The sequence below is a fragment of the Dendropsophus ebraccatus genome, chromosome 5, assembly GCF_027789765.1.
Source record: "Dendropsophus ebraccatus isolate aDenEbr1 chromosome 5, aDenEbr1.pat, whole genome shotgun sequence".
NCBI lineage: Eukaryota > Metazoa > Chordata > Amphibia > Anura > Hylidae > Dendropsophus > Dendropsophus ebraccatus.
In genome coordinates, this window is record NC_091458.1 from 60868470 (window position 1) to 60884554 (window position 16085).

General features: G+C 41.9%; 1 protein-coding gene across 1 annotated transcript in view; it reads right to left on the bottom strand.

Annotated features, from left to right (window-relative positions):
* Nucleotides 1–5247: 5247 nt before the first annotated feature.
* MARCHF9 (membrane associated ring-CH-type finger 9) overlaps nt 5248–16085 on the bottom strand; it is a 127452-nt gene continuing 116614 nt past the window's right edge. The window contains exon 5 of the mRNA XM_069972255.1: nt 5248–6357. Within this exon, the coding sequence (XP_069828356.1) occupies nt 6029–6357 (329 nt within the window). The 3' untranslated portion in view covers nt 5248–6028. The remainder of the gene's footprint in view (nt 6358–16085) is intronic.

The following is a 16085-nucleotide window of genomic DNA, read 5'->3' on the forward strand; positions in this document are numbered from 1 at the left end:
CCGGAGCTCTTCACATCAGCCGTGCTGATGTCACCAGAGAGCTTCAGGCCAGCAGTGCTGACGTCACCAGAGCACTTCGGACTGGAACTGCCTCTCAAATTAAAAAATCTGCCCCCCCCCCAATCCGGGAAATTAGAGGCAGTGGAAGCAGGCAAGTGGGTAAACCCCATCAATTCATGCCATGTTTTTTCCACTCCCTATGTTAGATTAGATGTCCTAGGCCGGTGCATTTGCTGTGGGATACATTTAAACACCATTTATTTACGCCTTATTTATGAAGAGAAATACTGACGACCATCTTGCCCATTGCCACCAATCCATGTTCCATTTACATTTCTTAAACTGCTCAGAAACAAAAGAAGTGAAATAATTGGTCGCTATGGGCAACAAGGTCAGTTTTTTTTAGACAGTTTTAACAAATGAGGACTGTGTTCTTGAACTTACTTTGAGCTTGTATGTCTTCCTCCTTCCGCCTTAGAACACTGGAAACATGAATATATTAACAAGACAGTGGAAAGTATGAAAGTACCATCATCAAACGATCCTTTTTAGTGAAAGAGCCTATCTCGCCCACACACAGTTGTCTACCATGTAATGTTCTGGATGACTGGCTCTTTTTTGTCTCTGCAGAGAAAATGTTGATAAGACTCTGTATGAGTGTTCATTGTGGTCCTTATACAGACCTACGATCACTTACTAAGCTGTATTATGCTCTATTGAGAGAAAATGGATTATATTATATACATGAAAGGCTATGGACACCTGTAACATGGAAAAAATATTTTTTCTTTTACATATGTCAGTGCAACTTCTCGACATTTCGATCCTATTCTATGGCTTGTTACAGAACTACTTTTGCTAGTATTGACAGTCAGTAATACTGAGGAGTGTGCGATTCCCCTTTCCCTACAGAGTTTGCAGCGGCTGCCCTGCTTATAGTTTAGTTATAAAAACTTATAACATTGTTGTGTATTTAAGATGTTAATAAAATATTATTTCTTGTGTACTTTGGAATCCGCAGAAACCCTATTAAGGGTGGGTTCACACATAACGTATATGCAGCGGATTTCACGCTGCAAGTTCACTGCGAAATCCGCTGAGGATCCTTCCCTGTCATTTTCAATGAAATTACCTACTCGCAGTAGAAATGTCATCCTGCTGCAAGTATGTAAAAGTCAGCACCCTTAAAGGGGTTATCCAGCGCTACAAAAATATGGTCACTTTCTTCCAGAGACAGCCCCACTCTTGTCTCCAGCTTGGGCGGGGTTTTGCTGCTCAGTTCTGCTGAAATCCGCTGCGGATCTGTGAACTCACCCTAAAGGGGTACTATGGTGAATATTTTTTGCTTTCAAATCAATTGATATCAGAAAGTTATACAGATTTGTAATTTACTTCTATTTAAAAATCAAAAGTATTCTAGTACTTATCAGCTCCTGTATGTCCTGCAGGAAGTGGTGTTTTCTTTCCAGCCTGACACAGTGCTCTCTGCTGCCACCTCTGTCCATGGCGGGAACTGTCCAAAACAGAAAAGGTTTCTATTTGATTTGCTGCTGCTTTGGACAGTTCCTGACACAGACAGAGGTGGCAGCAGAGAGCACTGTGTCAGACTGATGACACCTCTGACTGCAGCAGATGATTTTTTAATAAAAATCACAAATTTATATAACTTTCTGAAACCAGTTGATTTGGAAGATATGTTTTGTCGCTGGAGTACCGCTTTATAGGATGCTTAGTAGATTCAAATATGCTAAGTACCAGGTAACAAAATCAGGTCCACTCTATGGCCATTTCTGGTTTTACATTGGCATAATATGGCTGCAATAATATGGCTGGTTGTAGTGGCCATATTACACCCACAAGAAACCAGCCTAATGGTGCTTTCACCTAAGGATGACCCTGGTGTGGACTTTCTGCAGGGTATTTTAAATAGAACACATGATTCGATCCCTCTTACATTTGTCTTAATAAAAGGGAATTAAAGCAACTCTGTACCCACAATATGACTACTCCAAACCTTCAGATAGCTTCTTTTAATCCAAGATCTGTCCTGGGGTCTGTTCGGCAGGTGATTCAGTTATTGTCCTAAAAAACAACTTTTAAACTTGCAGCCCTGTGCCAAACTGGTGTGGCCTAGAGTGTCTGTGCATTAGGCTGGCACACCCTCTCTGTCCCTCCTCCCCGCCCTCTTCACCATTAGGAATGCCCCAGGCAGATTTTCTAGTATTCATCATCTGTGTGAGCACGGCACATGGGCTGGATCATTAAAGCACCTGTGCAGTGTTCACTGCAGAGGAATAGGAAAAAACCTGCCAGTGGCATTCCTAATGATGAAGAGGGTGGGGAGGAGGGACGGAGGGGTGGTGCAAAGTTAGGGCACAGATACTCTAGGGCACGGACGTTTGGCACAAGGCTGCAAGTTTAAAAGTTGTTTTTTAGGACAATAACTGCATCACCTGCCGAACGGACCGCAGGACAGATCTTCGATTAAAAGCAGCTATCCGAAGGTACAAGTGGTTTGGTGGGTCAGATTGTGGGTCGCTTTAAGTCAAAATATTCTTCTGGTACTATATGTCATAGGATGGACAGAGTAGTGAAGTCTATGTGAAACAGTCCACCAATGATTTCCATAGTGAAAACCAGAATGCCCAAAGCCCCTTTCCTGTCTCTCAGTCATCTGTGTTACTTGAGATACAGTTTTTTACTAAAGAGCCATTCAAATCATCTGAAGTTGCTTAAAATGTTTTGTCAGCTTTTAGCAATAGAAATCTCAGAGCAGTGCCAAAGGGGCTTAGGGTATGTTCAGATATGGTAAAACGTTCAGCTCATAATATGGCTGTAAATCCATGTCTTACATGAAGATTGTGCTGTGGACTCCCCCTTTTGCATTGCATCAAAAATACAAAGCACAAACTAAAATGGGATATCACTATTTTCCCATGAACTTAGATTGCACTATACTTTTCAGATTCCACACTAAAAAAACATAATGTATCCCTGGGTTAGCATTCAGTAAAAGGGATTCCTTTTTTTGGCATAACACTTAAAAAATAAAATTCAGTCAATCACTTTTAGGCTGGGTTCACACACTGTATACTTCAGGCAGTATTTGGTCCTCAAGTCAGGTCCTCATAGCAACCAAAACCAGGAGTGGATTGAAAACACAGAAAGGCTCTGTTCACACAATGTTAAAATTGAGTGGATGGCCGCCATATAACGGTAAATAACGGCCATTATTTCAATATAATAGCCGTTGTTTTAAAATAACAGCAAATATTTGCCATTAAATGGCGGCCATCCACTCAATTTCAACATTGTGTGAACAGAGCCTTTCTGTTTTTTTAATCCACTCCTGGTTTTGGTTGCAATACTGACTGAAATATACTGACTGAAATATACGTAGTGTGAACGCAGCCTAAGGGTGCGTTCACACGTACAGGATCCGCAGCAGATTTGAGGCTGTGTTGAGTTATTTAGATTAAATCCGCTGCAATACGGTGTGTGTGGCGCTACCCTAAAGTGTCCTGTCATTTATTAGAACTTTTGGTGTCACAGAGTCAAAAGTTCTAATGAGTCTCTCAGTGTTCAGACCCCCATGAGAACAAGGCCAGGTGAAGAACGTGGGCCATGCTCTCTACTTCCCATCTCTCTACGATCTCTGTCCAGTGGCAGCAGACATGCTCTATTAGAAGTATATGCTGGGCAGGACCAGGGAGTGAAGAGCACATCAGCATGCTTCTCCTGGACATGTCCTAATCATTGGGGGTCTAAACACTCCAATTCTGATTGATCAAAACTTTTGACATGTCTCTGTGACATGTCAAAATGTTGTTAACTTATCTTAATTTCAAGTTGTTAAAGTAGCTTAAAGTGTCACTGTTACAAGTTTCAAAATCAACAGTAGATGTGATATAAAAGCAAGTTTGCAATGTACATTCATTATTTTTTTTAGTTATCATGGAGAACACGGCACTTCCTGTTTTCTGACTCTTTTCTTCTCAAGAAACAGGAAACAGTCAGAAAACAGGAAGTCCTTTGTATCCCAGGCCATCTGAGCGCTCACAGAGAGCAGGCAGTCATGTGACTGATGGACACATTGAGCTGTGACTCTCTGTACTGGACGGAATTCCTGTGTTTAGTCTGTTTTTTTCAACCAGCGCAAATCTGCCTTCAGGAGACTGGACCTGGATTTCTGGTAAGTTCAGCTTTGTTTTCCATGATATCAACAAAAAAATAATGAATGTATATTGCAAACTTGCTTTATATCTACTGTTGATTTAGATTTTGAAAGTTATAACAACATTGAAACTTTAAAGCTATGTAACCACTACATTATGATAATCGCTTACAACGGCCATTGTTGTAAAACAACAGGAGGAATTGATGATCATGAACATTAAAGGGGTTGTCCAGCAAAAATCTTTTTCTTTCAAATCAACTGGTTTGAGAAAGTGCCAGAGATTTGTAATTTACTTCTGTAAAAATCTCAAGTCTTCCCATCCCTATCAGCTGCTGTATGTCCTGCATTAAGTGGTAAATTCTTTCTAGTCTGACATAGTGCTCTCTGTTGACATCTCTTTTCGAGACAGGAACTGTCCAGAGCAGGAGAGGTTTTCTATGGGGATTTGCTGCTGCTCTGGACAGTTCCTGTCTCGGACAGAGATGTCAGCAGAGAACACTATGTCTGACCGAAAAGAAAACAACATTTCCTGCATGACATACAGCAGCTGATAAGTATGGAAAGACTTGAGATTTTTTAATAGAAGTAAATTACAAATCTTTGGTCTTTTCTGAAACCAGTTGGTTTGAAAGAATTTTTTTTTATCTGGATAACCCCTTTAATTCCGTCCGTTATTTTACAACAACAGCCATTATAAGCGCTTATAAGTACATAGTGGGAACAAAGCCTAAAGTTGTCTTTGATCACCCTGTGCCATGACAATAAATTACCAATTTGCTATACACCAGGGGTGTCAAGCTTGCAATCCTCCAGCTACTGCATAGCTACAATTCCCATGATGCCTGGGCAGCCAAAGCTTTAGCTTTCCAGGCATGATGGGGATTGTATTTATGCAACAGTTGGAGTGCTGTAGTTTGACACCTGTGCTATACAGTAACTACCTAAGTAAAGAATGGAAATGATCAGGCAATACAACCAAGCAACACTGTGACAACCTTGCATCATCATACACAGACATACGAGTGCAAAAGTTACAGGAAAAACCTGATGCCTTTAATTTTACATCCCAGTATGTGAATAAGAAGAAAAAGAAAAGAAATGTAGTTGGAGACCATTTGCATATAAATATTATTTTCTTTATCCTCCCGCAGGGAGAAGAGAGGAAAAAAAATTACATTTACTCATGCAAAAAATGTAAAACCAGGGAAAGTACAAGCGTCTTATTGCAAAGATCCCATTTTGCCGTAAAAATATGTTTTATTGCACCTATTCATCGCTTAGAAAGTGAACCACTTCAGAGTCTTTTTGTTATTTTTGCTGTATTTACCCAGTGTTTAGGCATTTCTTACAATTACTTGAATAATTGTATCTTTACGTTTAGGTTTCGCATCCTATCTATGGTTTTCTTTGATGTTGTCATCCTTTAAAGCTGAGGTAAAAAAGTTAAGACTTGGTTCTTGTGATGACTTTTTGTGTCTTTGAAAAATTTTTTAACGCTGGCTTGTGCTTTCGACGTATTTCAACGTTTCAGGTGTGATTTGATTCAGTTGTTTCAGGGAACCCTATAGTTTCAATTCGGGCTGGGTAGAATTTGTAGCTGATAAGACGCACAGAGAAATATTACGAGATAAAAGAAGGCCCAACTTTTAAAAAATAAAAATTGGGACGTTTCATATATTAACACAGATGGCCAAAATGCATTAAAAGGCCGGCGCCTCAGGGATCAGAATTCACTGTTTTCTCCAGCAAAACAAAGCTCCTGCCCTTTCTGATACCATTGCAATGGCGGTACCAGTAATAGCCAGTGAAGGATAGCAGCAAACCATTTCCTTCAACAAATCAGACAATTTCTCATACTGTTGTCACTCTCATCACCACCTCTCTGTTGGAGTTTGAGCTATTTCGATGTTCATTAGGCCGAAGGTGGCTGAGGATGTGTAGGATTGTATAACCACAGTGATGGTTCAAAATAGTCCTAACCCGCTGGCTCCGCCCTGGGCCTCTATCATTGTGAGAAGAATGATTCGTCCGTGAATTCCTTCCCCCAAGCTTTGTAGTCCCACTAATAGGTTCCCCAAGGTCCTTGGTTTTATCATAGTTCAGTACTTTCCATTGCTGATTCACGGCTTGCCATCGCTTGAAGATCCGATAAACTGATGATCCTTCGTGGATAATCAAACCTGTAAAATATAAAAAACATACATAAGCATAACTATAAAAATAACTTGTAGAAGAAACATGGATGGTGTCCATAGCATTTCATTAGTATCTGGCACCAAACTGTACCTAGTCTGGATTATTCATCGTGATCTGACAGAGGCTTCGGTTCTATTATTATGTGTTAAGCAGAGATTGTACTACAGCTAACAATGGAGAGCGATCAGCAGCGACCTCAGGATCCCAGTGGCTGCCTAGAGGTAACAGAGTGCCTACTCTATTCCAAATGCTTACATCAACCCAAAGAATAAAATAAATTGCCTTTTCTTTGCAATACATTTTTGCTGGCACATTACATATACCATTGCTGGCATCTTCTCAGGCTGAACTGCCAAATTGCCAATTTTAGTATTTCTCAAAATGGCAAATGTCACTGCATAACACTCTGGAAAAACACAGCCCAGAATGCATGGCACACCGGGGCTGTATTGTGTGATGGATGCTTCATTTCCAATCTGTTGTTTTTCAGCATCGGTATTACAACCGAGTTACTCATCACCTAAGGGAAAGTTGGGGACGTTCTACCACTGCTGTCTTTAATGAACCTTGGTATCAACCTAACACACTATAGGACCTCAGATGCATTCTCTGACTACGTCCAATGTCCTGGTATCTCCACAATTCACGGGGGGAAGATGGCATCATATACATGATTGGATTCATGGTATCGCAAAATTCAAATAGCCGGCACATAGCGATCGCTTGTGTCGGCTATTTGTACATGCCGCTGTCACACCTGACAGCAGCATTTAACCCCTCCCAAGCCATATTTTTCAAAATAAGTTAAAAAAAAAAAAAAAAAGGGACATACATTTATTTGGCATCCATTGCACGTATAATTGTCAGAACTATAAAATGTAACAAAGTGATCAAAAAGTCACATAAATAAAAGATGTTGTACATGGGGGCATTATATCTGCAGTCTGGGCGGGGGAAATTATATTAGTATTTTTCCGTGTTTTTTTCAAACTTTAGTATCGAATTAGTATCGAGTATCGAAATAAGAAAGCTGGTATCGGTATCGAACTTAAAATTCTGGTATTGTGACATCCCTAGTCCTGGGCGTTGCGATCTTTCCTGTGGATATGCTATCAATCCATGTTTCCAGGAAAACCCCTTTAACAAGGACACCCAGTTCTCCAGAGAGCAGCAACAGTCCTGAATTTCTACATCTGTAGTCAATATGTCTACCCAATAACCATTAGCTGATGTACACCTAGTTCCTTAGTAATGCCTTTGTAGCCTTATCCAGCTCTCTATAATACATCCTGTAAGGTCTGTCTGCATCTTGGCATGAGAACAGAATTGTCAAGTAACATACAGCACTTGTGAGACCCACACTGCCAATCTCATCCCATCTGGTCATCTTATCTGGCTGTTCTGACGTGCTCTAAAACCATTGGCTGCCCCAGCCCTGGCTACACGATTACTAAGCTGTGTAACAGGCTCAGTAAACAAGCGTCGATCAGCAAAGACGGCACTGGTTAACTGAGCAGCACAGGCCATCTAATACAACCTTCAGCTCTTTGATGAATCATTAACACAGAGGTTCACTTACTTAGGGCCCTATTCCATGGGACGATTATCGTTCGCATAATCCTTAACGATAAACGATTTCAAACGACCGTTATTGCGAATGGCCTGAAATCGTTCACCCATTTACATGGAATGATAATCGTTACTTACGATTTTCGAACGAGCAACAATAAAAATAGGTCCAGGTCTTATTAAGCGATCAACGATCTCTCGTTCATCATTTAATCGTTAAAGGGGTAGTGCGGCGGTAAACAATTATTCACAGAATAACACACATTACAAAGTTATACAACTTTGTAATGTATGTTATGTCTGTGTATGGCCCCCTTCCCCGTGTCCCACCACCCCCACCCGTGTACCCGGAAGTGTGGTGCGCTATACATACCTGTCACGTGCCGACTCGTCTCCAATCTTCAGTCAGCGATGTCGTCTTCAGCCGAATCCCTCCGTCCGTCCTGAGTGCCGGCCGCCCTCTGCCGCGTCATCGGCTGCTCAGCCACAATTGGCAGAGCATAACTGTGCTCAGCCAATCGCGGCTGAGCATCTGATGACGCTGAAGAGGGCGGCCGGCACTCAGGACGCTCGGAGGGATTCGGCCCGGCCGTCCGAAGACGACATCGCTGACTGAAGATCGGAGACGAGTCGGCACGTGACAGGTATGTATAGCGCACCACACTTCCGGGTACACGGGTGGGGGTGGTGGGACACGGGGAAGGGGGCCATTCACAGACATAACATACATTACAAAGTTGTATAACTTTGTAATGTGTGTTATTCTGTGAATAATTGTTTACCGCCGCACTACCCCTTTAACTGCTATTCAACCGAACGGTTATAGTTTAGATCCGAACGACGTAACAATAATTCGAACGATAATCGTCCCGTGGAATAGGGCCCTTATTCTCCCTGCACTGTGGATGTTTACTCAGTCTACAATACAGCTATTTGTGTGCTATCAGTTTACATTGACTCAGTGACTCAGATAACACTCCAACCACATTGTATTGTATTAGCAATCGATGCAGAAATCCACATAATGCCAAAGGATATACCGTACTTTTTTTTTATCGCACATGTACAGTTTTGTGCAGTAATTTCTCTCTTTTTCTCTTGGGCAGGTATATTCTGCAATACAGCATTGACTTTCATTGAAATAAAAGGAAAATATAAGCATATATGCGCTATAACAGATTCTGTCTGAAAAGCTGCTCATTTCCCTGGTTGTTTCATTGCCCCTTTAACTTTCACATAGAGTTTCCTGTAAATTTTGCATAAACCAACAGCAAGCTAAATGCAGCACCTTCTCCTTCAGTTTTACTGGAAATGGAATAACAACTAATACGTTGCTTGTCTAATTAAAATTTTATGCAGTAGTCAGCAAACCAGAAAATTACTTTACTGTCATAAATCTCAACTTTATTTGGGGAGTCAGGACCACAACAAGTTCATTACTCAAAACAGCTGATTTGATCAAGAATAATGCAATATATCATGACAACCTATACATGTTTATAGGCTTAAAAGCTGAGTAATGTGTAGAACGCTCTGCTGTACACCCCCCAACAGGGGTGTAACACTCATCAGGTCAATGCTTGTCCTCTAGCAAAGACAGACATACAGTAGCTCAGATTTACCCTTTTATCACTGACCTCACATTATTACTAAAATAAGCAGTCACACTGAGAATTTAGGGCTATTAAGTGCTATGGCCTTCTGCTTGTGAGATTAAAATACCTGACATTACAGTTCAGGACGGTCTACATTTGATTATCGGCGGCTGAAGAAGCTGGATGCAGGATTGAAAGCACAGAAAGGCTCTGTTCACACACTGGTGAAATCTAGTAGATGGCTGCCATTATTATTTTGGAAACAACAGCCACTGTTTTGAAATAATTGGCGTTATTTGCCATTAAATGACGGCCATCTACTACATTTCAACAGTGTGTGAACATAGCTTTTCTTTGTTTTCAATCCACTCCTGGTTTTGGTTGCAAAATACTGAGCAAAAATAATGTGTGGGAACATAGCCTATAGCTGTATCCATGACTTCTAGGCAGCTTTAGGGCTGCATCCAACTTCTTCAGCCACTAGTAATCAAATCCAGGGTATTCGGGTATGGACTAACCCAAACTTACCCAAGGTTTGCTCAACTCTATATACTTCCTTTCATCAATATAGACCTTGACCATGTTTATAAGAATTGTGTCTGACTATAAATTTCTGCATGTTCTGATCATGAATAGTTGATAGTGAAGTCAATCAAGATTTTTTTTACATGCACCAAATACACATACATTCCTACACCATTTTTGTAAAGTGGGAACACTTCCAGAAACAGCCGGCAGAACAACACTTTGTTCTGCTGAATCTTTATGAGTGCGAGCGAGTGGAAGAAGAGAAGATAGAAGAAATGTGATTACCATCTAGTATAATCTATTTACATAGAAATCCTTGTTACCTCTGTATTCTTCAGCGCTGGCTTTGCCTTGATTAAATAAAAACTTCAGAAATCTTCAGCCTCATGCACAAAGCCATATTGCTTCTCTGTTTTAGCTTAAATCCGTACTATACTTTTGTATGACTTTGAATGTATACAGAAGAAAGCATGGCATCCAATAAAGCACAGCAGAGGTTGCAGACAGAGTACCTGTGGATCTGCACCTACAGCACACTACTCTGTTCTTTGCCTTCGCTCTCTGCTGTGAAGACGCTTGTACATCTGATGCCCTTACAAATCCTCCTAATATTTCCGCCATTCTGTGCCTAGGTATATGCCATGTGTTCAATAGATTAAAAGAGACAAGTCATAGGAAATCAGAGGGTACCAGATCACTTCCTCTGAAGCTCTGAATCAGCAGAACAGGGAACCAGCAGACCAGGGGAATAGGGGTCACTGAGTAGTCAGGCAACTGCAAATGAGAGTCCAGGTGTGGATTACAGGCAGGTAATGGGATAGAAACACCAGGAACAGACAACAAGTAGGTAGTGTGTGGAACCGACCCTATGATGGCAGAGGCAGAGTCCGTATAGTGGTATGGGAGGTCAGCAGCCCAGGACGTCCGTAGGAGAGATGGAATAGCTAAGAGGGACAGGCAGGAGCTGAATCCAGAAGCTGCTGCAGGTGAATAGCAATGTGGGTTCACAGCAGGAGATCAAGTCAGTCCAGATGCTGGTAATACAGCAGAGCTCAACATGTTCAAGTGGCAGGTTCCATAGGACAGCACAAGACAGAGGCTCAAGAACACATACAGATTCAAACAGACCTTTGCTATGGTAAACCACAATATTGCTCTGGCGCTTGAGAGGGAGCGGGGCAGCCTTTGGTGTATGCTAAGACAGTACCGGTGGGGAACAAGTTGTGGGAACAGACAAAGCACATGTCTCCCTATGGGACACAGTAGGGGCAGCCTTGGAGGAGAAAGCAGCCAGGGAAAGAGATTGGAGCACGAGCAGATACAGTGAGTGCCAGGAGAGACAGTACGCCAGTGGCTGCCAACTACCAGGATTACACCAAGTCTGTCTCCTTGGTGCTGTTGTTGCTGTTACACTCAATTCTGAAAGATGGAAAATTGGGATTCTCTACAAGAGAAAGATTGTTCCTCCACTGTTGTGGTTAAGGTTTGAAGAGAACATGCCTTAGGCCATATTCACATATCCAGTGATTTTTAAGCATAATGGATTGAAGTCCGCTATCTAGCTCTGCGATTGGTGAAAAAATACATCAGTTTTGCAATCCATGTCTTTTTTTTCCACAAATCCATTCAAAATGGTACGATGCTAGTTTTAATTAAAAAAAAAACTAAAAAAAAAAAAACTAGCTAAGCTAGAACATCATATCCGTGTTTTTCATGGATTCACAGACGTCAAATCCATGAAAAAAAAGAACCCCATAGATTTCTCATGGGGAATCCGTGCCGCGATCATGTTCCGAGCTAGAACCTGTTCTATTTTTTCGTGGCACACACTGTATGAACAGCCCTCTACAAATCAATGGGCCCTAAAATTGTCTGTGATCACACATCCGCGATCACAGGCAACTTCAGTGGGCGTGTGCATAAGGCCTTATACCATGCACTCCGGTTAAACATCATGTTAACTCTAAGGGTGGATTTACACTGAGGAATCCACGCGGAGAAGTTCTCAGGAATTCCGACGCTCATCCTGTCTCGCAGCCGTGCATCTCCGCCTGTGCCATAGACTCCATTCTATGCACAGGCGGATTCTACTGTCTGCCTGTGGATAGAATGGAGTCTATGGCACAGGAGGAGATGCGTGGCCACGAGACAGGATGAGCGTCAGAATCCGTGGGAACCTCTCCACGCGGATTCCTCAGTGTGAACCCACCCCATGGGTATGTGCACACTAGAGATGAGGGAACCGGGTTCGAGTCGATCTGAACCCGAACGTTCGGGATTTGATTAGCGGGGGCTGCTGAACTTGGATAAAGCTCTAAGGTTGTCTGGAAAACATGGATACAGCCAATGACTATATCCATGTCTTCCACATAGCTTTAGGGCTTTATCCAAGTTCAGCAGCCACCGCTAATCAAATGCCAAAAGTTCGGGTTTGGATCGACTCGAGCATGCTCGAGGTTCGCTCATCTCTAGTGCACACTGAGGTATAGGTGAAGAATTGCAAAGGAAATTTTTCTGCTTGAAATTTCTTTCCTAGTCAGCTCTGGCAGAATAGGAGCGGAATTCAAGAAGAATAAGGGTATCCTGGGCAGATCACCCGCCCCGAATTCCGAAGCTTGCCCCTGCTCGCTTCACTCTATGGTTTGGCAGATTTCCACCCGAAGAATGAGCAGGTTCATACTTTGGGCGGATGACGGAATCTGCCAAACGATAGAATGAAGCCTATGGAACCAGTGGAGATGCACGCGGCCGCAAGCTGCGGAATCCACGGCGGGTGATTCCACGGAATTCCATAGTGTGGACATACTCTCAGTGTATGTGCACACTGAGGAATAGGCGAGGAATTGAAGAGGAAAGTTTTCTGCTTGAAATTCCTCACCTATTCAGCTCTGGCAGAAAAGGAGCAAAATTTAAGCAGAATTTAATCCCCCATTGACTTCTATAGGATTCCTTTAGCGGAAAATGTTCTGCTCGAAAATTCTGCCGTGTGAACAATAGAGCAGAAATCCCATTGAACACAATGGGACATTGCTCTATTCATATTTTTTCTGGAGGAATTTTAAGTGGAAATTAAGAGCGGATTACGCTTCAAATTTTTCGCCTTTTCCTCAGTGTGCACATAGCCTAACAGTAAGTATTACTATTATATGGATTACAGACATGGACACAATTTTATGGAAGAAGTGACAAATCCTTCACAGAAACACAAATATTCTAAAAGAAAACTGAACCTCGGTTTTAACTTTACAATGATGTAGTATAAAGCTATAGCAGTATAATGTAGTATAGTAATCTTATTTTACAGCTATTAATTTAGCCTCTTCTAGTCAGATACATTGACTGTAGGATAAGGCGGAGAATTTCTGCATACCAGACTTGTATGATATAAATCATGTATGGTTGTCCTGATTCTGTGGAAGCGTGTTTGCAGGGGGCCATCTTTCATGCAGTTTGGTTTAAATAGGAAATGTCAGCCTATAAATACATCTTCTATTTATAAGTGACTGTATGTTTAATACCACACTACAAACCTGCCTAGTAATAAACAACAGTATGATAAACTGCCCGGGGGCAAATGGATAATGTCTACTTTGTAGGACACCAAGGCTGAACAAATCCCAGGAGTAAGACATATAACAAAAATACCAGTAGCATCAAACTTTTGGGTATCATTTCTACTGCTCTTGATGAGTGGCTACTAGTCTTACTACTCCCTAAACATGCTGCTGATTCTTAGATTTCACTATATATTATTATTACTATAATTCTATTTATTACACTATTATTAATATTTCAAGCATCACTCTATTCCTAAAGCATGCATCACATGGCCTTTAAAGGGTACAGAACTCTGTACAAATGGATGACACCTAGTACTGTGACTTACTGATTTAGGCCGGGTTCACACAACGTATGACACCGGCCATTCTGTGATCCGGCCGGCTGAACTTCATTTCTGTTGATTTGGGATGCGGGCGCATTCGGGTGTGCCCGCATCCCAATTCACCATAGCACACAATGGAAAGTGAGGCCAGTTTTTTATGCGGCCACTTGCAATCCCGGCCGGAGCCTATACTATGTGTATACACTCCGGCTGGGATTCCATTTATTTTCAATGCATGTTTTGTATTGCCAGTTTTTTGCGGTGCTGCTAGCGATCCCGGCCCGGAGTGTATACACTCCGGCCAGGATTTCATAGACAGCAGCACTACAAATCGGCAACAACAGCCGTGATTATTACAAAACTTACGTAGTGTGAACATAACCTAAAAATACATTTTAAATAAGATCTCTCAGATATCCTGCCTGCTGATGGTTTTCAGGGAGCAAGACTTTTTTTCTACAACCCATAAAGTAAAACTGAAAGGTGAAGCTTCACTTCAAGGCCATTTTCAGCAGTTATAATGAGGAATCGGCATTTACGATCTATCTATCTTTCACAAAGCCTCACAGCCAATCCTGACATCATATTCAATAAATAGCGTGGAAAATAAATTCTGAGTTAGAAGCGCACATTTATGTTTTTCTATTGGATTTTCCATAGAACTGTGTTCGGGAAGATCAAAAATATTCATGCTCATTTTATTTCTTCAGAAGAAATCCATGTGACTAATATAATATAAATCAATGACCTCAAACAAGCAGTTCATGGTCTATTTCCTGCTCGTCTTTTAATTATTGCCTTAGCAATGTTTCTCTAGACAATGCAGCAATTCTTCATAGCACTTTCATTAATGGAAAATTTATTTTCTGAACTTACTAAGAAAAAACACTTATATGAGGTGACACCTCAGTAGAAGCATGGCTCCCAGTATTATTTTCCCCCAGAACCTTCCCCACCTAGTTACCCACCAGGCCCCGCAACAACCGTAATCAATAGTGAATGCACAATGTTTATTGTGGGTCATCAGGCTACTGCCCTGACTTTCACCTAAATTACTAGCCAAGTTTAAAGGACAACTCCGGCGGAACCTAAAAAAAAAAAAAAAAAGACACACAAACAGATCATACTCACCATCCCTCCGGTGACGATCGGCACTTGAATCTCCCGCCGCCCGCGACTCCGTCACCTTCGGCCGCCGTCTTCGGAACTCCTTCACTTCCAGGTTTGTGTGAAGTGAATGGGAGAAAAAAGGCTGCAGCGCATTCCATTGCTTCCAGCAAGCTCAGCCAATCAGGGCTTAGCAAGCTGGAAGCCATGTGATGCGGTCCAGCCAATGAAAAGGCTGCTGGTGCGCAAGTGCACCAGCAGCCTTTTCATTTCCCATTCACTTTATCTGAAGACGCCGAGGAGGATGAAGAGTCGGGAGTCGGTAAGGGGGAGGATCGGGGCGAGACTGCTTATTTACACACATTACAAAGTTATATAACTTTGTAATGTGTGTTAAATAAGCTAAAAAAGAAAAACGCCGGAGTTGCCCTTTAAGGCTACATTCACATGTTTTGTGTTCCGCATGGAACATGGACGTGGAATGCCTGTAATGGACGTCTTCCCACTGTTTCATTACAGCGCGGCGCATATCTGTACAGTTCCCCAGCTTCCAGCATCTAATCACAGATGCTGCCCGGGCGGGGAGAGTCCGTTACAGGCATTCCACATCTGTGTTATGTGCGGAACACGGAATATGTGAATGAAGCCTTAGGGTGCCCTTTACACATTCTTTTTTGTGGCGTTTTTTCCCTGCTATTTTTTCTAGCTTTTTTGACTTTATGTGTGAATGATCTTTTTTGTGGTTTAGGTGTTTTTGTGTGCTAATTTTTTTTTCTGCCATAATATGACCTAGTTACTGGATCACAAAAGGTGACAAAAAACGCCAGAAAAAACGCCATACGCAAAGCAATGGCGTTTTTGACACAACCAGAACAACCCCATTGAAGTCTATGTTAGATAAACCGCCACAGTTTGCAAAAACAAACAAAAAACGCTACACTCTCAGCATGCTGCATTTTGGTAAAACTGCCACAGAGCCTCAAAAACGGCAGAGAAGAAAAGAAAAAAAAGTGGTGTTTTTCCAGATTTT